General features: G+C 45.7%; 1 protein-coding gene across 4 annotated transcripts; it reads left to right on the forward strand.

The window, feature by feature from the left end:
* Positions 1 to 105: 105 nt before the first annotated feature.
* On the forward strand, positions 106 to 22,477 carry RBM27 (RNA binding motif protein 27). 4 transcript variants are annotated; one of them, XM_018915620.3, is made up of 22 exons: positions 106 to 240; positions 2,845 to 2,963; positions 3,754 to 3,878; positions 5,666 to 5,772; positions 6,339 to 6,529; positions 6,946 to 7,029; positions 7,335 to 7,598; positions 8,145 to 8,378; positions 9,692 to 9,826; positions 11,824 to 11,973; positions 13,777 to 13,921; positions 14,203 to 14,356; positions 14,900 to 15,142; positions 15,242 to 15,370; positions 16,200 to 16,322; positions 16,832 to 16,906; positions 17,016 to 17,180; positions 17,598 to 17,702; positions 17,795 to 17,986; positions 18,238 to 18,324; positions 18,776 to 18,886; positions 19,521 to 22,477. In XM_018915620.3, exons 1-22 carry the CDS (start codon positions 182 to 184, stop codon positions 19,605 to 19,607), a joined length of 3,084 nt encoding a protein of 1,027 aa, XP_018771165.1. In that variant the 5' UTR covers positions 106 to 181; the 3' UTR covers positions 19,608 to 22,477. The 4 variants fall into 4 exon arrangements, with proteins under 4 accessions (XP_018771165.1, XP_050835619.1, XP_030085118.1 ...); XM_050979662.1 differs by having other exon boundaries at positions 5,681 to 5,772; XM_030229258.2 differs by lacking the exon at positions 11,824 to 11,973.
* The last annotated feature ends 1,902 nt before the right edge of the window (positions 22,478 to 24,379 follow it).

The following is a 24,379-nucleotide window of genomic DNA, read 5'->3' on the forward strand; positions in this document are numbered from 1 at the left end:
CTGACCCTCGGCTCGGGCTCCGGGCGGCTGCCATTGGTTGGCAGCGCGGAGCGGCACCTTCTGATTGGTGCTGGCGCGAGGCCCCGCCCCGGCCATGCCCAGCAGGCTGCGCTGCGGGCGGTGCCGGGCAGGTCGCGGCGATGGCGGCGGTGTAGCTGGGAGCGGGCGGCGCGGGGCCACCATGATCATCGAGAGCGTAGACGCGCTCAAATCCTGGCTGGCCAAGCTGCTGGAGCCCATGTGAGTGCGGGCCGGGCGGAGCGGGCGGACAGCGCTTCGCGCGGGCCGGGCCCGGCCGAGGCGTTACGGCCCTGCCCCCGGCCCGGGCCCGGCGCGCCCGGAGTGCGGGACAGCCCGGGCCCGGCGAGCTGCCGGGGGCCTTCTGAATTACAGCGTGCAGCGGAGCTGGAGGAGGGTTTGGAGCACAAGTCTGATGAGGAGCAGCTGGGAAGGGGCTCAGACTGGAGCAAAGGAGGCTCGGGGGGCACTTGTGGCTCTGCACAGCTCCTGCCAGGAGGGGACAGCCGGAGGAGTCGGACTCTGCTCCAGGGAGCAGGGACAGGAGGAGAGGGAACGGCCCCAGGCTGGGCCAGGGCAGGCTCAGGGTGGGCACAGGAGGAATTTCCCCATGGAAAGGGTGCTCGGGGATTGGGAGTGCCCATCCCTGGAGGTCCAAGGAAGGACTGACCGTGGCACTCAGTGCTCTAGGCTGGGGACAGGGGGGGATAGATTGAATTTGGTGGTCTGGGAGTGCTTTTCCAATCTCTGTGATTCTGTGTGCTCCCAACTGCTGTCCCGGCTGTGCTGTCGATTTCAGTCCCAACTCTGTCATCTCGGAGCAGAGCCAGGGGCTGCTGCAGGAGCTGACAAAACCAGGAATAACGCTGAAACTGTGGAAACTCTGCATTTACATCCTGCTGCTGCTTGCACTAGGAGTGGGACTGGGATGGAGTCAGCATAGATCCAGGTCGTGTCGTGCATTGTGTTCTGATAACTGGCTGCAGAGGGGTTGGATTTGTGCTGGTCCCGAGCTCTGCAGTGCCTGAGCCCAGCTGGTGCTGGTGGCACAGGCACAGCGAGGGGTCAGCGGGTCTCACCAGGGGAAGCTGCTTGTCAGTGCCTGGCCAGGCTTGGCTCTCCCATGAAGTACAGCCAAGGCCTCTGGGGAAGAGTTTTAAATAGGCCTTAGGTCTGCTCAGTTGCCGTTATTAAGTGTTAGGCTTTTGGAAGTTCTTCACAACTTTCTTTTCCCCTTGTTACAATCACGGGTTTTTTTGGTGTTTGGTCAAACCCTGCTGAAAATTTCTAGGCTGGAGCATGACTCCTGCTCCTGCACTTTCCCTGCCAACTCCAGTCAGTGTCCAGCGTTCCTTGGGCATTTGAGCTGCACTGTGGAATGGGTGGCAGGAAATCAGGGAATTGGCCAGTGGGCCCTGACAGTCACAGGCTCTGTAGTGGCACTAGAGTGACAATACAGACTGGCCTGCCTGGAGGAGGGCACTCACCTTGTGTGCTCCTGTACTGCATGATGGGATGGGATGGGATGGGGTGCTTGGGAGGGACTGACTTATGGAGGGAGGAAAGGTAATGGTTGTGAAGTGAGGGATAGCTTCCTCTATTTGAAATTGAATATTTAAAGTCAGTGGGTGAGGGCCCCAGTACATCACACACAGTGAATGCATCACATGCAGGTTATTTCTGTGTGTGTAAGAATTGTAAAATCTGTCAATTTGTGGTTTCTTTGTTCTTAATTGCTCCATTTACCCTGGCTGTCAGTGGAGGCTGGATGTTGTTGGAGGCTATATGAGAGCAGAGCTACTTGATTGCTGCTCATTGAGGATTTTTATTTCTTTCACCTATTGCCCTCTGGTTGGCTTTTTGCCTTTTGCTTGATTTCTGGATCTTTTTCTTACTTGAGATTATTTTGAGGTGTATATATATTTCAGAATTTTTCTTTCTATTTCCAGAGTTACTGTTCTCAGAAAATACACAATAATCTCTTTAAATGTTAATTTAAAAAAAAAAAAGTCTTTTGAGTATTTTAGGTTTCTGCCCCCACCTGATATCTGGCTTCTGCACACTCTGAGAAGCCAAACAAGGAGCTGTAATTTAGTCACACTGTTATTCTATTTCATACCTGGGGTGCTCCTAGTAGCTGAATAATGGAATCTAAAGCAATATCCAGTTTAAAGGTTAGTGATGAAGTGTCACTGCACACAGTTGGTGAGTTTGGTCTTTGTGGACCAGACGCAGGTGAAGGGAGCATGAGGAGAGAACCTGGGTCAGTAATTGCTCCTTTTAGGTGTTGCACCAGCATTAAAAGGTTACTGTGAAATATGGCATGGAGGTATCCTTGAGGAGGAAACCCCAGCACAGCAGGACAGTCACTGAAGCTGTGCAGAGGGTGTGTGTGTGCATATTGAAAATGGACCTCTGAACTCCTTTATAAGAATGTTTTAATTTTTAAACACAGTTTAATCAGTCCTTCTCAGCCCTTGTGCAGTGCCTGCCCTGGCCCGTGCTCGGCTGTGCCTGTAGAGCCATTGGAGGTGTGCTTGCTGGCTGGGAGGAGGTTCAGCAGCAGTGGGTCTGTCTGGGCTAAAGAGAGCTGCTTTTCCCTCAGCAGAGCTCTGGGGGAGCAGAGGGTCTGGTTGGGGGGTTCACAAGGCAGCTGAAACAGTGGGCTGTGCTTGGAAAAAGCCCTTTGCTGGCTCCATGGCCCCAGGGCAGCTGTGCTGGTGCGTGTGAGCCTGGCAGCCCAGGGGTGTTGCAGGAGCTCCTGGGGCTCTGCAGTGCCTGTGCCCACATCGTGCAGCAGCCAAGCACAGTTCTCTCTCTCACTAGATGTGACGCTGACCCCTCAGCCTTGGCCAACTATGTCGTGGCGTTAGTCAAGAAAGACAAGCCCGAGAAGGAGCTGAAAGCTTTCTGCGCTGACCAGCTGGATGTGTTCCTGCAGAAAGGTGTGGTGGCCATGGCTGGCTGGGGCCTTCGGCTCTGGGTGGGAGGAGGCAGGGTGGTGCACCATTACTGCCCTCAAAATCTTTCTTGGTAGCCATGAATATTCCATACAGAGTTTGAAGGAATCATGTGACTAAAAAAATAGTAATCCTAACATGAAGTCATGTAACTTGGACTTTTCATGGTGGGTGGGCAGAAGTGTTCTTAAATAAAAGCAATTTAATTTAAAGTGTCAGACGTGTCGCCAGAAGTTTCTCTGACAGGTGTTTGGTAACTTCTGAAAACCTGGTCCATGTTCATCCTTCAGACTGCTGGGACCTTCACGTGTGGCAATTTGCTTCATAGTCAAGGGTTTAAACACCTGAAAGTCAGACACTCACTGGGAAGGTTATTGTGCATTTCTTGTGATGTTGAACTGCTGATGAGGGTGTTGAAAATTATTTACTCTCATAAAAATTGCCCTTGAGAGGCTGCTGAGTGTAGCTGATGGAACTTGTGGATAGCTGTGCACTTGCTCCTTGATCACTGGCAACAATCATGCTTGCCCCTTAGAACAGGAAAGTCTCTGTTGCTGCCTGTGATACACCTGAGGAATTTCTTTCTCTAAACTAACAGCCTCAAGTGCCACAAATGTAATTCCAGCTCATTCAGTGGAGCTAATGCTCATTAATCTGAGGTGCTGCTGCTGCAAGCAGCCCACCTGGCTGACTGTTTTCAGGGTCTTCTCTAGTAAATGTAATCATGCACTTAAATGCAAATGTAACAGTATTTTCTTGTGTTCTCTATCTTCAGAAACTTCAGGGTTTGTAGATAAACTCTTTGAAAGTTTGTACACCAAAAGTTACCTTCCTTCTGCTGAGCCCACAAAGGCAGAGGCAAAGCCTGCAGGGCAAGAGAAAGAAGAAGTCAAGGAAGAGGTAATGTTATTTATTCTGCCTGCCTTTTATTTTCAAATAGCTCTCCTACATTTGTGAGGCAAAATGTGACAGAAAAATGTACTCTATTGTGGCTAATGATCTCTGTGTCCAAAGAACCGTGGAAGGTGACTACTCAGACAAGAACATTTTACATCCCTTTGTAGAGTCTACCTTCGATTAAGCACTCAGAAATCTTATTCACAGCTCTGGTAATACCAGTGGATGATTAGTTGGAAGAGTTTGAGAGGGGGAAGCAGCAAAAACATTCCAAAACATTTCCAATTTTGTATATTCTGTGAGGAATGAAAATTACTTAAAATGTTTTCTGTGATGCTTAAAATCATTGAAATATGTCAGCCTCTGTATTGTAACAATTATTTTGGAAAGTCAGGTGGGGTTTGTTTGCAAAGAGTTTTACCTTGATTTTAAGTTCTGTTGGCAAAATTGAAAGCAATTAAATTTTTGAGACAAGGTGACAAATAATTGCAGAAATTGTCAGTCAGTGAAACACAGGTCAGCCCAAACAAATGCAGGTCCTTATTTACCTGACTGGGGTTCATCAGCTGATTTAAATTAAAGTTGCTTTTTACTTTTTTTTCATTTTCTCTGATGTCCTTTTTATCTGAGGATGTGATGCAGAGTTAGGACAGTTTATGGAAGTAGTTTTGCTTATGGCAGTTCATAATTTGAACAAGTCTTTCACTGTAAGAGCTTTCCCCTCTGTTCTCCAAGTACTGTCATAGTTTATAGAAAGTCCCGTAGAACTCCCTTCAGTTGACTTCACCAGTGCTCTGCTGGGGGCAGAGGAGGACATTTGAGGGGCTGAAGGGGAGCGGCAATAAGCAAAAGAAGATATCTAGGACAGCTTTATGGGACAATGTTACAGAATTCAGGACATCAATTAGTTACTTTGACATCAGCAAGGCCTTCACGATGTGTCATGAAGCTCAGTGTGTGGTGTGATTCCTACACACAGAGGCCTCAGAATAAACACACATGGAATCACAGTGAGGTCAGGGCTGGAGGGGACCCCAGGTGCCATGTGATACACCTTGTGCTGCTAGTAGGACTGCAGTTGGAGTTCTCCAGAGCTCTGTCATGCCAAGTCTAGAGTATTTCTGCCAGTTCTCCCCAGATAATCCTGCTTTAGAAGGATTCAGGAAGCCTTCCTTTTGGTTTCAGTTGGAAAAAAAGTCTTATAAAAATTAGTGCATGTAAGCTTTTCCCACCAAAATTTACAGTAACTTGTAAGCAGTGTGAAATGGCAGCAGAAGTGCAGAATAGGTCAGTGGTTTGCAGTAGTGGTACAGGTGGCAGACTTCGGAACCTGCTGTGGTGGAGGCCAGCTAGAAATGTGACCAGTTCCAGCATGGGAGCAGGTTTTTGCCTTGAAGCAGTTATTTAAAATGTCAGCTAGTGAATTCCCTACCTGGAGAGGTGACTGCAGACTTTGTGTTTAAAGGTTCGGGAAATACCTCACTTGTAGAATTGGTTATGCTAAATAAGGAAGTGGAGTGGAGAGAGATCTTGTCCTTCAGGAATCCTGTTTAAAAACAAAACATCAAAGTGGTTTTATTTAGGGGCATCTCTTCTGCAGAAAAAAAGAGCAAGTTTTGAGACCAAAACTCTTCAGCAGACTCTAGTGCTTGATTACTTCAGTAGTGCTTCAGTTCTCTGGGCAAGTAATACTTGAGTATTGTTTTCTTTACATTGCTGTCTGTAACTTGAACTACATTTTGGTGTAATTTTCTTAATTTAAAAAAGTGATACTCATCCTTGTTTGGTAGTTGTGTGTTAAACAGAATTTTCAAGAGTCTGTTGAAGAAGAGCGGGAAAGCAGGAAGAAGAAGTATTCCAGTCCCCAGAGGAGCCGTGCAGATTCCAGTGAGCAAAGGTTAGCTTTGAGCCACAATGTTAAGAAATTTTTCTGTATTTGCTGTCAATCTTTGACTGTGTTTTTTTACATTGTAGGTAGTGATTTTTGTGAAAAATAGAGATTTTCTCCTTCCTTTGACTGTGATACGTTGTGCGTATGCTGATCACGTGCATGAGAAGTCTCCATGAGGGGTTGGCCTCTTGCACAAGAGGCCAAATATTCTTCAAATTACAATTCTAAGGAATGTCATCTGTTCCATTGTTTCCCTTGTTATATAAATGAAGTGCATTTTTGGGGTCTGTAGTTTCTGGGGGCAGTTGTTCACACCCCGTGTCAGCATCACTTCTAAAGCCTGTTCTGGTTGAGAATCATGTCTCACCTTGCCAGTTACTACCCCTGCTTTCTACAGACCAGTGAATCAGCTTTAAGATTCTGTACTTCTCTGTGTAATTTGTGAAATTCTGACTGGAGTGTTTCACTGCCCAAAGGGATGGGAAACATGAACAGTATCTTTCCATGTTGCAAGCTTCTTTTTTAATTTTGTTTCTCTTTTCACTGACGTGGTCTACGTCTGTCTTTCCTAGAACCAGAGAGAAAAAGCGGGATGATGGGAAGTGGAGGGACTATGACAGGTACTATGATAGGAGTGACTTGTACAGGGAGAAGTCTGGCTGGCGCCGGGGCAGGAGTAAAAGCCGCAGCAAAAGCAGAGGGCTGAGTCGGAGCCGCAGCCGCAGCAGGGGCCGCAGCAAGGACCGGGACGGCAGCAGGAGCGGTGAGTACCCGGGGTGCTGCTTCAGGACAGCATCCTAGTGCAGTGACAGCTGTGACTTCCACATTCTGGATCATCTAGCAGGCAGGAGATGCCCTTGAGAAGTTGGAGCGAATTCTGATAGCTTTGTGTTCTTGAAATTATTAATTAAGATCCTATTCTTCAGAATAGAACAATTAACGGGTTTGTTGTCTTCTTTGCTAACCTCTTAATTTATCCACGGATGTATTCCTGTGGATAGCAGTAGCTCATATTTTTGTGCTGTGTGTTCTGATAAAGCCGTTGATTTTATTATTTTTGCCTCTTGAGGACTGAACTTTTTGCAAAGCGGTATTTCCCTCTTTCGTTTTGTTACTGTGTATTTTTTAGAGAAGGCTTCTTTGCAGTTGCAGGTGGTTACCATATGATTGTTCTTTTAGGGCTAGTTCAGGTCTGTCGGAAAAGTAAGTGGCACAGATTACAGCATTCCACGCACCTTGAGACCGCGTTAGTTAAGGGCAGAGGTAGGTTTGTTGTTTCAGGCTTTTGCCCTTTTTTCTCCTTTAAAAGAGAGCCGTAAGCCAGAGTGAAATAAGTAGTAGAGGAATGAATGTGCGTTTTGCAAAGAAAACTTGGATATTTCTGAAGTTAAACCCCTATTTACATTATATTTAGTTATTACTCCATTGGTAAGACTGAGCTCCTTCAAGAACAGTTCAGTGTGCAGAACGCTGAGTATTTCAGAGAATGTGTTATTATCTCTTGCTCATGGCTCTGATGTACAGAGCAAAACATGAAGGCTTTACTCAGCTTTATTTTTTTTAAACAGAGCACCGAGAGAGAGAGAGATCAAAATACAAGAGTGAAAAAAATGATGTTGAAGGCTCATATAATCCAGTGTCTGCATCTCCCAGTAAATCCTCTGAACAGTATTCCTCTACACAAGCTATTCCCAGTGCTGTAACTGTGGTTGCACCTGCGCACCCCCTTGAAGGCACCACAGAGAGCTGGTCAAATTACTTCAACAATCACAGCAATCCCAGTTCATTTGGCAGAAACCCTCCTCCTAAAAGAAGATGTCAAGACTATGATGGTAACTGTTCCTTAGTTTTCAGTTTCATGCCTTGTTTCAGTGCTTATGTGACTTTTTTTAAGGTATTCACTAGATGTGAGCAGCAAGTCACACTGCAGCAGCATGTGATGTGTACCTTGTATGTAACAGATGCAGAGATGCCCTTTGTTGTACTGGAGAAATAACTAATCTTACTGCAAGCAGTTTGCGTATGTGGCAGCTGCTGGATAGGAACATATGGAGTTTTTTCACAGTTCTCTATGTGCTAGACAAATACCTCAACCACTGGCAGTCCTGGTGCAGATTGCAGTGTGTGTATGTTTAAAATAAACCGCAGTACTTCTGACTTTTTCCACAGCTTTTATAATGAATGCATATAAGTTTGTATGCTTTTAGGAAAGATTGTTCTAATTTCCATTATTTTGTGAAACCTTACCTTACAATATAACGTATCAGTGGATGCATGTTTTCTTTAGTAAGAAATTCCATGAAAACCTGAAATGTTACAAATGACAGAGAACTGCAGCGTGTGTTTTCTAACAAGAGGTGAACTGTCCTGTTTTGCAGAGCGAGGCTATTGTGTCCTTGGCGATCTCTGCCAGTTTGATCACGGAAACGATCCTTTAGTAGTAGATGAAGTCTCCTTGCCCAGCATGATCCCGTTCCCCCCGCCGCCGCCGGGGCTACCGCCGCCACCGGGACTGCTGCTGCCGCCGCTGCCGGGGCCGGTGCGCGGGCTGCGCCTGCCGGTGCCGCAGCCGCACCCGCAGCCCCCGCCGCCCGTCGTGCTGCCCGTCCCGCGTGAGTCACGGTGGGGCCAGAGCTGCAGCGCCTTGGCTAGCAGGGTGCTGCAGGGAGCAGTGCCCAGAGCTGCAGCCCCTGGCTAGCAGGGTGCTGCAGGGAGCAGTGCCCAGAGCTGCAGCGCCTTGGCTAGCAGGGTGCTGCAGGGAGCAGTGCCCAGAGCTGCAGCGCCTTGGCTAGCAGGGTGCTGCAGGGAGCAGTGCCCAGAGCTGCAGCGCCTTGGCTAGCAGGGTGCTGCAAGGAGCAGTGCCCAAAGAATTCTGAATATTCAGCTGGTAAACCATGGTGTTCCTAGCACTGCACACTGAATTAAATTGGGGGGGAGTGGAGCTGGGGATCTTTCAGCTCACCTCAGTGGTAGTTGGTGGTGATTGGATTGGTCACTGACACTTACTAGCCAGGTTTTTTTCTGGCTGTAATGCAAAAAATGTTGCAATTCAGTCTCCTAGAGGTTCTAATGAAGATCTAGTGTTTGGTGCTGCATTAGCTACCACTAGAAGGCAATACATTATTGACACATTTAAGAGCTTTCTTAGCTCAGCAGTGATCTGAGATGTTGAGCCTTTTGTGTTATCCTACTGCATCTTATGCACTCCATGAGGAAATAGCATATTAGGAGCATGCTTACTCTGTTTCAGTGCTGTCTATTCCAGGGACAAAATAAATGCTGCAATAATTGTGTCCAATAGCAGCAATTTTGGGATGAGGAATAATTTGGGATGAGGAATAATTTAGGATTAACCCTAAACTTTGCATGAACCATTTAGCAGGTGGAACTGACTTGCTGTGAGAGAGCAGACAGTGCTCAGGACGTGCTGTGTAGTGTCACAGGGGTCCTTTTTGATCATACAGTCAGTAGGAATGTCTGTATGGTACACGGGGAAACCAAAGCACAACCAGCTAGAGAAATTCCTTGTCTGGGAATGCCTCTTGCCCTGCAGTTCTTATTTCAGAACTGTGCTCTGAATGCTACTGAAGTGATCTCTTGCTGTGAGCAAGCCTTGTCTCTCCATGGTAGAGCTGAGGGAGGAGCTGCTGTGGTTAAGGCATCTCTAGCACTAACAAACCACGGAGAAGGAAAAGACACTTCTTTCTTTTCTCTTAATGCTTTGTCTCTCCTGAGAAAGAGAAAAGGTGTTGGAATCAGAGTAGCTTACCTGAACAGGCTTTTCAGTTTACTGTTACTGTAGTGGGATTGGACACATTTACAGCCCTGACCTTGCTCAAAGCAAAGCATAAACACAGCACTGAATTGTTTGCACGTTCTGCCTCTGAGCTGTCGGTGTGTGATGTGTTGTGTGGTGTTGTTGCAGGACCACCTTTAACACAGTCCAGCTTGATCAACAGTCGTGACCAGCCGGGGACAAGCGCAGTGCCCAGTCTTGCACCCGTGGGAGCGAGGCTGCCTCCTCCTCTGCCTCAGAACCTGCTCTATACAGTGTCAGAACGTAAGCAAATGCCTCTTGGTTTAAATCTGTTTGATGGAAGCATTTTAAATTTTCTCTGTTGATGTGTGATTAGAAATTATGATCTGTCTTCCTCCAATATATACAAATCTAAAAAGAAGTCTGATGGCTCTCCCTGGCTCAGCCCATCATCTGTTCTGGGATGGAGTGGCAGCAGTGCTCTGCTCTGGTCTGAGGAGGAGCACTGTGGGGAGCTCTGGGTTTCACGTGCTCGCAGCAATCCAGTTGTTGTATAAGAAATGTTCCTTTCATCTTCAAGCCATTCAGTAGGACATTAGTAGGTGAAAGATGGATCTGCAAACCTGTAATTGCTTTTTAACTTAGATTTTCTTTCTCTCCACTTTGCACTAATACAGATGAGAGCTTTTATTTCCAGCTGTATGTCACAATAGTCTGTACAGTCTTCATAGACATCAATGCTTTTTCTATTCTTTTTCCAGAATTACCCTGATTCTAGCTTTCTAAAGGTTGTTAGCTTTTACTGGACATGTTCCTCTTCCTTAACAGAGCTCAAAATTTTTAAAAGTATGTTTTTACAAGGGAAAAATATAGCAAAATACCTGGAGAGTCCTAGATTGCTCAATTTAAATACAACAAAATTAATTTCTTTGATAATTTAAGGATTAATGGCATTCCCATGTTCTCTGTGACCAAAATAGATAATTAAATGTCAGTGTTTTATAATATTCTCATCTGGAGTTTTTTAACATAAATATTCTGAATTTTATTCAAAGAGGGGATCTAGTTCAGTTCATGATCCATGTCATTTTATTTGTAACTTCCATGCTTTTCAGAACTTGAGACATTCAAATTTCTTATTAGATAATCTGTTCAGTTATCTACAAGTCCTGTTGAGTGTTCAGGTGTCACCATCTGATCCTTTCAGTTCTGGAACTTCTAATGGGTGATTCTGCCTGTTGGAGCTCACAGGGCTTCACAGTAATTCTGTTCTCCAGAACCTCGGTGGAGATTCTCATGTCCTGTTCTTGGACTGTTGTGGTAACAGCTGCTGGTTGCCCTCTTGCAATCAATCATGTTCTAAATAAGGGAAGAGGATCTTGTGGTTCTGCTCCTTTGAGGTTAGAGAAAGTTCTTGTTTTACAGTGTCAGGCTCTGCTATCAATGTGGATATTGTGGGGCATCTGAATGTAACTGTAGAGTTGTCTTTGTTGCTGCAGAATAAGGAGCTGGGATTTTGGAGGCATTCATGTTTGTCAGGTTCCCTTCTACAGGCATTTGTTCTGTTCCTGTGCAGGCTCTTCACAGACTTCATTCATTCTAGTTGTTGTACAGCTTTTCCATTTTAAGGTTAAAAAAATATGTTATCCTCAATTTGGACCTTGGGCTGGAGGAGCAATAGGAGTTAATTGTCATCTTCTATTCTTGTGGTGATGACTTCTAATGGAAATAATCATTAGTACCTTACCTAAGCTAGGCAGCTGCTCTCACTCTTACATGAAGAGAGTTCAGTAGGTAAGTATTGGTTCCATTGCCTCATTTCTCAGCTTTCTTTGATTGAAATCATTTAAATATGTTCTTCACCTAAAATTCCTTTCTGAAGAGACCCAGACTGTTGGGCAGCAAAGGCTGAAAATCTCTTTGCATCTTAGACTCTACATATAAATGCTGCAACCAAAACCTGCTTTTTTGCCCTTAAAACACTGCCAGACGTTGTGCACGCTGTCACACAGCCACCTCAGGCCTTTCCAGGCAGTGGATCAGCAGTGCTCTGTATTGTGACCTGTGTGCTTTGGGCAAACAGTACCAGAATAAAAAGCAAAAGAGAATGTGTTTAGATAGGCTAGGCCTGGAATTCAGGTGAGGGTTTGCAATGGCTGCACAGGTTGGCTGTACCACCTCTTCTCTTCATCCAAGAGAGCTTCTGTCTCTTGGACATCCGTGCACTTCCTTGAAGGAAAATTAACCCCGAGTCTTAAACTCACTTGAAAAATTCTGTCGTTTCTCTCCTTTTTTTGTAGATACATATGAGCCAGATGGCTATAACCCTGAAGCTCCTAGTATTACCAGTGCTGGTAGATCTCAGTATCGGCAGTTCTTTACGAGAGCACAAATGCAGCGTCCAAATCTAATTGGCCTAACATCTGGGGAGATGGATACAAACCCTCGAGGTAGGAAGGGTTCTGGTCATTGCTGTTGCTGTTTTTGTCCAAGACCGTCAACACTTTTCCCTCTTCTCAGGCTGAAAGTACTACTTTTTCTCACTGATCTAGTGTTTCAGAGCTTTTTTTTTTTTTTTTTTTTACATTTCTACGTTTTTTTAAGTGCTAACATGCCCATATTAAAGTCAAAGCAGCCCTTTTTGATTAAAAATAACCACGTGCTTGGGAATGCTACAGGGGTTATGTTGGTTGGTTGTGGTTTTATTCCTCTTAAGCCTGTGAAGGTATTTTCCAGGTACTGGTAGCTCCTAGAAAGAAAAATGGTCCCTAAAGGTGGATTTAGCAGCACAGTCTGCAGACTGCTTTTGATCACCTGAGGGCACAGAGGTGATGATCCAGGCTCCTTGCCTTGGCTGTTGTGATGGTAGTGAAGAAGGGAGCTGCCATGGCATGTTTTGGTGCTTCATGCTCTGACTCTGTCAGACAGGTGTTCTCTCTGAAATGAACATCACAGGTATCATTCCAATTTCCCAGCTGATGGGAATCCCAGTCTGCACTTACATAATTCCTAGCCCCTGCCTGAATGGATGTCTCTTAGTGGTAATGTGCACAAAGCATCTTTTAGGGATGGGCACAGGTCAAGACTCTTCGAAGTTTAGTTGTAGTAGCAAAACTTTCTTTCTCTCTTGTGTTTTCCTGCCCTGATTCTTAAAACCAAAGATGTTAAGTTTTGGGTTTTATTGTTCTACTTCAGTATTTCTTACTCAGTAGATAACAAAGATTTTTTTTCCCCCAGTATTCCCTTCCAATGACTCATCTTATAAGGAATATGGCTCAATATTATTGTAGAAATTGCTGTTGCTGTTTGCATCTTAATGACTGTCACAGAGGCAGGGTTGGGGCTTAATTGAGAGCCCATCCCAGGGGTAAGGCAGGGATGAGTGCTCAGTGGTAGGGCCTCACACAATATGTTTTACTGTCTTTATCACAGGTGTGAAAGGTTTGCTCTCAGATCATCCTCCAAAGTGAGGATGCCATGCCCAGAAATGCCCAGTCTCTGTTCTCACCAGTGTAACCAGCTGAGCCCTGGCTTATATAAGAGCCATAGAAATTGCTGTGTAACTCAGACTTCTTTTTAGGGGTTGAATATTTGGCATTCGCAGGAGACTAACACAAAGGGCATAATCTTGAAAAGTTTGCAAATAAATTTCTAGCAAACTTTGTGTTGGTAGAATTTGCTTCAAACTTTAAATGTAATGTCTTAAAAGAGTGTAATAGTTGTGCTTAGTTAACAGTTTGTTGCTGAAACCTGTCTGGAGGGCTGGCAGTGGGACAGCAGTGGAAAGAACGGGTTCTTGGTTGCTTTTGCTCTGTCAAGGGTTCATACAGGGCAAGCTGGTTGTTAATTCAGCTCCTGCCCTTGCAGAGTTCTGACTTAAAACCTGGGGATCCACCCATGGATTCCTTTCCTCCTTTTCTGTTTTGTTGGGATTTGGTGTTTTCTTTTTTCTTTCTTTCCCTTTCCTGCAGAATCTGAGTTTTTAATACCTGAAAAATGAAGTTTTAGCTTTGTTTCTTTAAGCTAGTATTAGCCTTAAAGGTCAAAACCTATCCCTCCCAGCTGGACAATGTGTGTTTCTCTCAGGATGTTTAGTTAGGCTAGGGAATGATCTGAATGATTTTGTTCAGAAACAAAACTGACCAATTTGAAAAAGTCATCCTAGTGTTTGTTTTTAATCTCAGTTCTGTTTTGCTGTGTGAAAGCTTTTCCATGTATGGTGGAATAACACTGGCTTTTTTCCTTCCCTCCAGCTGCCAACATTATCATCCAAACTGAACCTCCCATTCCCATTACAAATAACAGCAATGTCACTAGAGTTGTTCTGGAACCAGACAGCAGGAAGAGATCTCCAAGCAGCATGGAATGTCCACCATTGAAGAAACCCTGGTTGGGAAAGTAAGAGTTAGCTACAGATGTTAATTCAAATGTACTCGATTGCTGTCAGTGCTGTGAACGCTGCTATTCCCCAGTCTCTGTAATTTGGGATGGTTGGGTCAGAAAGTCTGTGCCCCCATAATATGGAGACTAAACATGGGGTCAGGGGAAGCTCTCTTTTGTTAGTGGCTAGAGGATGTACTTTTTAGCAGAAAAATGCAATTCAGATGTATGTTAACATTTGCTGCCTTAATTAAGGACTTATGTACTTATCTGAACTCTTTTGTTCTCCTTTTCTCTAGGCAAGTGAACAACAACCAGAATAAGCCAGGGTTTTTGAAAAAGAATCAATATACTAATACAAAATTAGAAGTTCGAAAAATTCCACCAGAATTGAACAATATTACACAGCTCAACGAACACTTCAGCAAATTTGGAACTATTGTAAACATTCAGGTAAAAAACCAAAGTCAGTTTTATGTCTGTGTGTGGGTATTTTATTTTCCCTGAAGCTTGTTTGAATACTGCATAGTTTCTTTGAGAAATCTTAGCGGAGACAAACTGGGAGAGGAGGTAATCAAGTTAAGAGAAACCTGTTCTTGGTCTACTGTGTATTATTATCTTAATACTGTAAAACATATTGGTTTCAGCCTTCATGATGACTAATTTCATTTGAAAGGCTGGCAGGTTTAACTGTCTAAACCAACTCAGGTTTTTGAGCAACTTGTGTATAACTTTTGAAAGAGATGATCTGACAGTTTGTCTTATATGATAGCCATTCATCTATTTATTTGGATGTGTATAGACTTTGCTGCAAGTACATGTGAAGTTTGCCATAAGCTGCTTTGCTTTAATTACATAGAGTGTCTTAACAGTGTTCTGAGCTGTTAATACACTGGATATTCAACTCATCATTGCACATTATTTCTAGATGGGTTTGCTAAGGACTGAAATGTTTTCTTCCTTGAGAAATAAAGCATTTGTGAACTTTGGCTTTAGGTGGCTTTCCAGAACGATCCTGAAGCTGCTCTCATTCAGTACTTGAGCAACGACGAGGCGAGGAAGGCGATTTCCAGCACGGAGGCAGTGCTGAGCAATCGGTTTATCCGGGTGCTGTGGCACAGGGAGAGCGAGCAGCAGCCCCCGGCGCTGCAGCAGCAGCAGCCGCCGCCCACCCCGCAGGCGCTGCAGCACCTGCAGCAGCAGGCGCCCGCCGTCACCGTGCACAGCAGCCTGGCCAAGGTGCGTGCTGTCCAGGGGCTCAGCAGCGTTCCCAAGGGGCTGCTGCTGCAGAGAAGTAAAGTATCGAACCTTGATGTTTTCCAATCTGTGCATACTCAGGTGATGAACAAACCCCTGGCATCTGGTGCCTACGTCCTTAACAAAGTCCCGGCGAAAAGGCGCCTTGGAGCAGCGGGCGGGAGCCAGCCTGAGCTCAGCCAGCCCGGGGCTGGGGTGGAGGAGTCTCAGGTATGTTGAGAGTGGCCCATGGTCATGCTCTCAGGTACAGCTTTAGCTTGTCAGCCAGGAAAGAACCAGCAAAGAGAACTTGTGTGTTGTTCCCACTTGGTTCTGTTCCTTTTCAGTAATGTTTTGTGCAGCCGTGGTCAGTCACTTCTTCCTCATTTCATCAAACGTTTATATGGAATAGGGACAATGACTTTAGGACCTATCAACTACAACACTATCAGTGCTGTAAATAGCATAAAATACGTTTAGTAGTGCTTGATAGTAAACAAGTCTGACAGCCTGTGAGACCAGCCTTTTGTTGACAAATTAATGGCTTTCCCAGTAATTTTTGAGCTTTTGCTGTGCTTTAACAGCAGTGCTAGAAGCTTAGAGAGTATTTGTACCCAGAGTTCAAGCCAATAAGTGTTCAATTCACACTGATGCCATAGTGCAGCATGTGTTCTGGGCCATGGGGAAGTCCTTTTAAGAAAGGAAGCATGGAGTGGCTTTTGCTGCCTTACTTGGTCAGCAAGTGGGATGTTGGGCTGTGACTGCAGAGCTGAAACTTAGGCATGGGCTGGTCATCACCTTCAGTGGTGTCCTGGTGGGAATCAGGATGCAGAGGGAGTCTGCCATGGAGCAGGAAAGGATTTCTTTTTCAGAAATCCTTTTAACTGGACTGATGTCTTTATCCATGTGTTTTAATTGCCTTGGTCTTTCTGCCTCCTTGCACAAATCTGAACATCTGAGTTGAGGTTTCAGGGAACATGATCCACTGAAGTTCCCTGCTGGTATATCGTGGTCACTTTGAAATAGTCCATATTTTACTGGGTGTTTTTTACTGTTTCAGATATTTCCTACTTCTACAAGCCACTCAAAAATGGTTTACAGTTCTCCAAACTTGAAGACAACTCTGAAGTCTGGTGCAGGGTCTAAACCTCATGACGTGCAAGAAGCCCTTAAAAAAAAACAGGTACTTAGTGCTTGATGGCTGCCTGACAGTGTAAGAAGCAAAGTGCCTTAAATGCACCTCAACCACTCCTCTGCAGCTTTTTAGGTGGGTGTGGAGCTGGTCCTTGTTATGGGGCAGTCTTGCAACACACCTGGGGTAATCGTGTGTGGAATGTCCTTTTGGGGCATCTTATTTGATGCACTTGGCCATGTTGTTTTTTCTGAGTTTTGCTGGGATTTTCTGGATATAATCTCTGCAGATATGAGACACTTGCATGACAGTGCACACAGTATGTTTCTTAAGAGGTGTCTGAAAGGGACAAAATGTTAGTAAAGTACCTTACAGCAAGAAATGAAGCTTTTATTCATATTTTATTTATTGAATCAGCTGCACTTCATACTTGTACTTTTTGCAGAGGGTACTTTTGGTTGTGGATTTCACTTCCATAGCTTGAAGAGGACAATAGGATCTCTATGAGTACATACAATGCTAGACTGCTTTTTACTGATGCAAAGGGTTTTCTCTTATAGGAGGCAATGAAACTCCAGCAAGATATGAGGAAAAAGAAGCAGGAGATGTTAGAAAAACAAATAGAATGCCAGAAGGTAAGTCTGGGATGTGGCTGGTAAATACATTCTGATTTTGTACATACCTGTCTGTTAAGGGCTGTTTTTCCTGGAATTTTATGTTCCTGTTCTTCTATCTACTGTATAGATGTTGATATCCAAGCTGGAGAAAAACAAGGCTATGAAACCAGAAGAGAGAGCAGAAATTATGAAGACTTTAAAAGAACTAACAGGAAAAATATCTCAGTTAAAGGATGAATTAAAAACTTCATCTACAACCTCCACACCATCCAAATTGAAGTCCAAGACAGAGGTATTTGTTGTGCAACACACTTGCCTGCTTGGTTTTTGTAACTATTTCTATTAATATTTCTTAAAAATGCAACAGCATTAGATCAAAATACTTGCAAGCAGCATTTTAATGTGAGTGATAACCGTGGACAAACAAGCCATGGTTGAAGGAACAAACATGACCTAGTTTTCTTGTAGCTCATTCATGTTTGTTCCAGTTCTAAAGCAGAGAATTCTAGATCCTTCAAAAAATGGGGAGGAGCACACACACAGAGGCAATTAAAACAAAACTGAATTTAGAGAAAAGTATGGCTGTTGTGTCCTGATCTGTCTGTATCATTTGCATGAATGTACTGCTGAAGTGGAATAAAACATTACAACTGCCTTACAGTTCTGCCCTTTCCTTCTGTTTTCTCTTCCCACCTCCTTTTTGTCCCAGGCACAGAAGGAACTGTTGGATGCAGAGCTGGACTTCCATAAGAGACTGTCCTCTGGAGAGGACACGACCGAGCTGCGGAAAAAGCTCAATCAGTTACAGGTGGAGGTGAGCTGCTCTGACTGCTGCTGTTAATGAGTTTGTGAGTCCTGGCTGTTGCAGCTCCTCTCACCGGGGCCGTGGCTGTGTTCCTTCCCCAGGCTGCCCGCTTAGGCATCCTGCCTGCTGGCCGAGGAAAGGCAGTGTCAGCCCCAGGAAGGGGCCGGGGCCGGGGCCGTGGGGGCAGAGGACGGGGGATGCTGAACCACATGGTGGTGGATCATCGGCCCAAGGCACTCACCGTGGGAGGCTTCGTGGAAGAGGAGAAGGATGAATTGTTACAGCACTTCTCTGTAAGTGTGGCCTGTAAATTAATACACGTTTCCTTTACTGCTGTAAAATCAAGCTTGTCTTAGAGTAGCAATAAATCTGAGCTTTTGCCCAAAAATGCAAATACTACAATAGTGATGGCTGATGCAGCTGGGAGTCCTCTGGCTCTCACTTTTCTGTCCAGAAAATCAGATTTCATTACACTACAATTGTACCACGATTATGGAAGTGGAGGAGAACATTACTGCCAGTCCTAATGAACTTTTCCTCACAGAAATTTGGAGATATCGAAGATCTTCAGGAAGAGGATTCCCCATTAAGTGTTGTTGTAACTTTTAAGTCCCGCTCAGAAGCTGAGAATGTAAGTAGAATCATGGATATATTTTTTCACATATCTAAAATAAGAGTTTTTTAACTACTTGTGTCTGCCTTTGTATTTTAACATTTCAGAGGCTTTGATCCCCCAATTTGAGCTTGATAGTACTTGGTGCTGCTGCAGGGAGTGCTGCTGAAGGGGAAGTACCTCCTGGTGGTCTGAGCAGTGACACAGGGCTTTCCCTGATAAAGCTGCGTGTCCCTGGCAGTTCAGAGCTCTGCTCATCCTCTCGTAGTGCTAGGGCAGGAGCAGGATTTGGCAGATTTGGGTTTGGCTGAAGTTGCTCTTGGAACACTGAAGTGGGTGATTGTGGTTTATATATTTGAGATCTTCAAATATGCCTCTGTACCACATGCTGTGGGTCTGGCTTGCTGCTGATGTTAGAAGTTCTTTGCTTGGTCCTCTCTGAAAATCCGTGCATTTAAACTCGACCCAGGCTGCTAACCAGGGATCGCGCTTCAAGGACCGGCGGCTCCAGATCTCGTGGCACAAACCCAAGGTACCCTCTGTGTCCACAGAAGTCGAGGAAGAGGAGCCCAAGGAAGAGGTATGGAAATCTCTTACTAACCTGATCATTCTTACTGGAATCTAATAGCTGAGAGCTCTTAGCATACAGTTTCCCGTGTGCTGAAGAAACTTCATAAAAGATGTTTTTACAAACCAGGAACTGAACTGGTTTTGAATAGTCAGGTACGTTTCCCACATTTTAAAACAGAGAAAATGGGGGGGGTGGGGGGGGAAAGACACTTTGTGGATGGGCTGTTAATTTGTCAGTGATGTAAACAAGCCTCAGGTTCTGTATGTGCAGGCTGCAAAGCCTTTTACTTCTCACTCTTTGTGCTCTACTCAAGGAGAAGAAGATGTGTGTGTTCTTCCCTGTAATTCACCTTAACACCTGCAGCTTTTAAAGGTTATTTTGTTGTAGCACTTAACAGAAACCTTGTTGGGGAGACTGTGAGTGGTGGTTTACTCCCGCTTCCTCTGAAGCTTTGCTCTCTCTTTCCTGACACAAGGCTGCTGTTCTTCCCCTACAACTGTTTGGATGTAACTGTGTGATGAGTTTGAGAGAGACACGCTAACACCCACACCAGACACCAGTAGAGCTGGTGCTGTGAGCTGGGGTGTGTCCCTGGGCATAGCTTGGAACTTGTGTCTGAAAGTTGATTTTTTTCTTCCTCCAGGAGACTGAAACCTCAGATTTATTTTTGCACGAAGATGATGATGATGATGATGAAGATGAGGATGAATCCCGTTCTTGGAGAAGATGAAACTTGATGTTCGAAATGTATAATTTTAGGAATATAGTTCAAACTACATCTTTTAAACGTTTATTTAAGGAAGTTGATGAGCCAAAAAGAGCTTTACTTTCTTTTCAAACCACAGAATTTACCATGAGCAGTTTGGTATGAAAACATTTGGGACACAGAGCTGTGAGACTGAGCTAGCCAAAGGCCCAGGAACTTCTTACAGGATTATCAAGCTCACCAGGGTGGTGATTTTTTTCTATTTAAGAAGGATAAAAAGGGGGGAGGGGGTTGGAAATCAGTATTTTCTTGTCCTTTTTTTGTGTCACCTGTATTACCTTGTTTTGGGTTTTTTATAATGTGATTGGTTTGTTAGTTTATAATTGAAAATATATTACAGGTTTTATTTAGCAATATTACGAGGTTAGGGGAAAGACAAACTTTCATTAAATATTATGAAAGAAAAACTGGCCTCATTTGCTCGTTGAAAAAAGGGAGCATTTTATTTCCTGTGGAGTCTCATGTGGTAGGAATTATTTGTGGTTAGATTCTTAAATCATTTACTTCAGTATGTGTGACAGCCACACTATCTCTATGTTGTGCTGCTTTTTGTGAGAGGAGGTGGAAGAAACAATTTAACAGGATATTGTTATAACATTGTCCAGTTCACTCTGTTTCTCCAAATTCTGCTTCACAGAAAACATCAGCAGGAGCACACACTTCAGTGGATTTTCACTCCTCCTTGATTTCCTTCTGTCATTTCAGTGTAAGGCTCAGTGTAGGTCAGGCTGTTGTTTGCATTTCAGTATTTGTGAGCAAGAATGGAAGGAGTTCCAGTCTTCGTCAGAAGCCACTGAACTGGCCCCTGTCTACCAGCCAGGAGCAGCTCTCCTCTGGCTGTTCCCAGCTGTGTTCCAGGCAGAGCCCGGTGGGGTTCAGAGCAGGTGGGGTAGAGCAGGGTGGGGTTCTGCCCACAGGGCTGGGGTGTCCTGCTTAGCCAGCCCCACAGCAGGGTGCAGTGTCCCAGGGCTGCTCAGAGCTGGCTGTGCAGGGGGTGTCCCTGTGTCCCCTTCTCAGTGCCTCCCTGCTGTCCCTGGAACCCTCTCTGCTGTCCCAGGGCTGCTCAGAGCTGGCTGTGCAGGGGGTGTCCCTGTGTCCCCTTCTCAGTGCCTCTCTGCTGTCCCTGGAACCCTCTCTGCTGTCCCAGGGCTGCTCAGAGCTGGCTGTGCAGGGGGTGTCCCTGTGTCCCCTTCTCAGTGCCTCCCTGCTGTCGCTGGAACCCAGCAGGGTGTGTGCTGAGCCAGGGGCTGAGCTGCCTCTGGGCTCTGTGCCTTGTGGCTGGGCCACCCAGCAGCCCCTTCCCTGACTGCCCACTTGCCCTGGCCACTCCCCAACAGGTTTTTTGTGCACTTCTACACAAAATCAGCGCTGTGGCCATGCACAGCACTCTTCTCTCTTGAATGGCTGCCAGTATAGGCCCAGTAACTCTTGCCTGAAGGACAGCATCTACCCAGCCCTTTGCCTACCTGTGGCTCTGAGTGTGGCCAGGGCAGGTGCTGAGCACCCTTTGGGGTCCCAGCCCTGCTGACTCTATCCTTGTGCTGTGGTGAGGTATCCAACTTGTGTAATGTCCTGTTTCTTGTCAGCTGGAGGGAATGTCTCCAGTATTCTGTCTCTTTCCAAACCTCTCATCTTCCTAGAATTAGGACTGTTCTCTTAATGCTGAGACTAAATTCCAGGCATGAAGAATTGGAGGAGAAACCCACCTCATGAACTTACAAGAATGTCTTGCTCTTCTCCCATCACCTCTAGGGGTTTTAATGTCTGTGGCACTGTGTGTATCTTGAGAAGTCCATTGCAGCAAATGTGTCTGAGTCCTGACAACTTAAAAAAGGAGAGAGGGATCAAAAGGATTTATATATTTTTTTGTACAGAGTTTTTTCTTAAACTGTATAATTTTGTAAATATTTTGCTTTTTTGTGTACTAAAATTACTGGCGTATAGATTTCAATAAGAATTGTTGTATTTTTGTATTTGGAAAATGAAAATTACAGTGGATTAATTAAGCTGTAAGAAAAATTGCGGTAGCCTTCGACACACACAGAATGGATTCCTTTTCATATGGTTTTAGCTGTAAGTGACACTGGGGTGGCACCTGTGTCAGGTGAGCGAGCGAGGGCCATCTCTGAGAGCTGCATCCCCTTGCAGTTTGCCCTCACGGGTCCCCTGGCAGGCTGGCCCGAGTGCCAGGTGCCACCCCAGAGGTGGCAGTGCCCCCAGCCTGGCTGGCCCCGGGGGCAGAGGAGGAGGAGAGGAGCTGTGTGACACTGGCCTGCCTTTTGCCAAAGCTTATGCACCCCGCTGTATTCTAGGGCATGCTGGGCCTGTCTTGGGGTGGTTTGCCTTGGATTTCTGCGTTTCCAGAGGCAGCGGGGCAGGACAGCTGAGTTCATTTCATGGTGATGCTTTCCAGGACACTCAGCTGTACCCCAGCCACGTGTACCAGCCTGAGCCGGGGCACCGACACCGAAGGATGAGGGGATGGGGAAAGGAAGTCACTGCAAAGGATTCCCTCCCTTTCTGTGCTGCATTAACCTGAGCAAAAATAAACAAAACCACCTCAATTATGAAACCAGGCACCTGCTTATGAAAGCACCACTTCAGCAAAATCATGTGAAAAGGAACAAAGCTCCTCTTGGTGTATAGTAACCTTGTACTATAGTTTTTACAGATTGTGAACTTGTGTAATAGGATGATAGCAGATATTGTTGAATTTCTAATTGTTTACACATTAAAATTCATATATGTAATGTTTGTTTTATTGATTACAAGCCAAATTTCTAAGATGCATGTTGACTTCTTTTTCAATAAAGTTATAGTATGGAATGGTTCAAGATTTAGAAAAGACAAAATTCTAACTGAAATAAATTGGAACGAGAACCATCCAAAAAAATGACAACTCTCAGAAAAAGAGCATTATCACTTCTTTGGGGGGAAGTGGGTGTGTGAAGGGGGATTTATGTGTGTGTAGTGTGGGTGCAGGTTTGGTTCAGGTCAGAGCTGGGACAGAAATCTTCCAAGTGCCCCAGTGCTCTGAACAGAATGTGTTAGGGCAGGTAAATGGGTGTGGGAGGAGAGTGGGTGGAGGGAGTCCAGTAAAGGCTGCTTGGCAGTTGTGGGGGGCTCAAAGTTCAACAGGAGCTGGAGGAAGCTGTACAGTCTGGGGTGGGTTCCCAGTCTCTTCCAGGTTTGCAGTGTTCTGTTGGATACAAATCCTGGCAGGACACACCTGCCAGTTCTGGCTCCTTTGTAGGCTGGGGTGAAAATGAATGTGTTCTACTGTTACCTTTGGTTTTGGTCTTTGGCCCTTTCACCAGTTCCTGTTATTCCCTCCTGCAGCCCCGCCCTGTACCTGCTGTGGCCAGGTGCTGCAGGGTGATACAAAACCCGGGTTTCTCTTCTGTGCTGCTCTCCATGACAGGCCTGTGGCTTCGAGACACCTCAGTGCCAAGAGTTAAACTTTGGATCCTGCCCCAGAGCCCGTCCCTGTCCGCAGCCACCAACCAGCCTCGTTCTGCAGGACGCAGCGAGGTCCTCTCGGAGACATCCTGGCATGGAGAGGAAAGGTTCAGTGGCCAAAGGACTGGCTGCTTGCTGTACCATTACAATTCATTGTCATGGAAAAGGGGAGTACATGGAATTGGGAGTAGCATTTGTGTGTGTGTGTGGCTTTGGATGTGTTTTTTCCCTCAGCCATTCCAAATGTGATCTGAGAGCTCCCTGAGCACAGCAGCAGCGTTCAGCAGGGTGGGACAGCTCTTGCCACAGTCCTGCCAGGAGCCCCTTGGAAGGAAGCAGATGTCTTCAGGAGCTATTAGAAGGGAGCAGTCACATGAAGGAACATTGTTGGTGTAACTGTCAGGCCAAGAATCTCTTTGTTGTCTCCAGCTGAGGCTGTATGGAATACAGCACTAACTTCTGGAGAGGCTTCCCAAAGGTGACAATCTAATTTTAACTCTGCTCTGGAAACGAGGGACCCAGTTCTGTCCTCTGGAGCAGGTTGTGTAACATGTCTGGGCCGTTACTGATGAGATCACTGGTACAAGGGGCTTTCAAAAGGGAAAAATAAGTCTGTCTGATGTTTCTCTGGAGGTTTTCATATGCTTCCACCACTTTATTCCACGACAGACTTACAACTGTGATGATCAAAACCTAAATTCATAAACTAGAGCACTTTCTTTCTCACCAGGATCATTGCACAGACAATTTCCAGTGGCTGTGAGGTAATCTCAGGTGGGCTGATCCCTGTGGGGTGCTGGCTGCAGGGAGCCAGGCAGGGCTGGGTGGGGTGAGGCCTCAGGCTGTGCTGCAGATGCCTCCTTCACCTGGAGCTTCCCTCTTTTTCCCACAAAAACATCCATGTTTTTTCACTACTTTTTCATAGCATCTGGAAAACACATTTTTTTCTCAGAAACACCTCTTGGATTTGAAGTTCAAAAACACGTTTTACCTGATCAAGAGACCTCACCCCAAAGAGAGCCCATGAGAGGGGCTGTCAGCCCTGGGTGCCTCCAGCTGGGGCAGAGGCAAGTGACCAAGGCCAGAGGGGACCCCGGCAGGAGCAGGAGCAGTGACCCCTGCCCGTACAGCCGGTCCCCCAGCGGTGGCCCTGTGCCACTGGGACAAGAGCCTGCGCCGGGGTCACTTTTCCACAATGCTCCACTCATGCCAAAGGCTTTGGGAGCCGGGCTCAGCCGGGGCCAGCTCGGCTCTCGCTCGGACCCTGGGGGCAGCCC

Source organism: Serinus canaria, chromosome 13 (genome assembly GCF_022539315.1).
Source record: "Serinus canaria isolate serCan28SL12 chromosome 13, serCan2020, whole genome shotgun sequence".
NCBI classification, from domain to species: Eukaryota; Metazoa; Chordata; class Aves; order Passeriformes; family Fringillidae; genus Serinus; species Serinus canaria.

What these genes read in the sequence shown, in the direction of transcription:
- RBM27 (XM_018915620.3), top strand. Translation starts at nt 182, where the DNA reads ATGATCATCGAGAGCGTAGACGCGCTCAAATCCTGGCTGGCCAAGCTG. An exon ending in CGCGTTAGTTAAGGGCAGAG is followed by an intron (nt 7,030 to 7,334) that starts GTAGGTTTGTTG and finishes TTTTTTAAACAG; the next exon opens with AGCACCGAGAGAGAGAGAGA. An exon ending in AATTGAAGTCCAAGACAGAG is followed by an intron (nt 17,181 to 17,597) that starts GTATTTGTTGTG and finishes TTTTTGTCCCAG; the next exon opens with GCACAGAAGGAACTGTTGGA.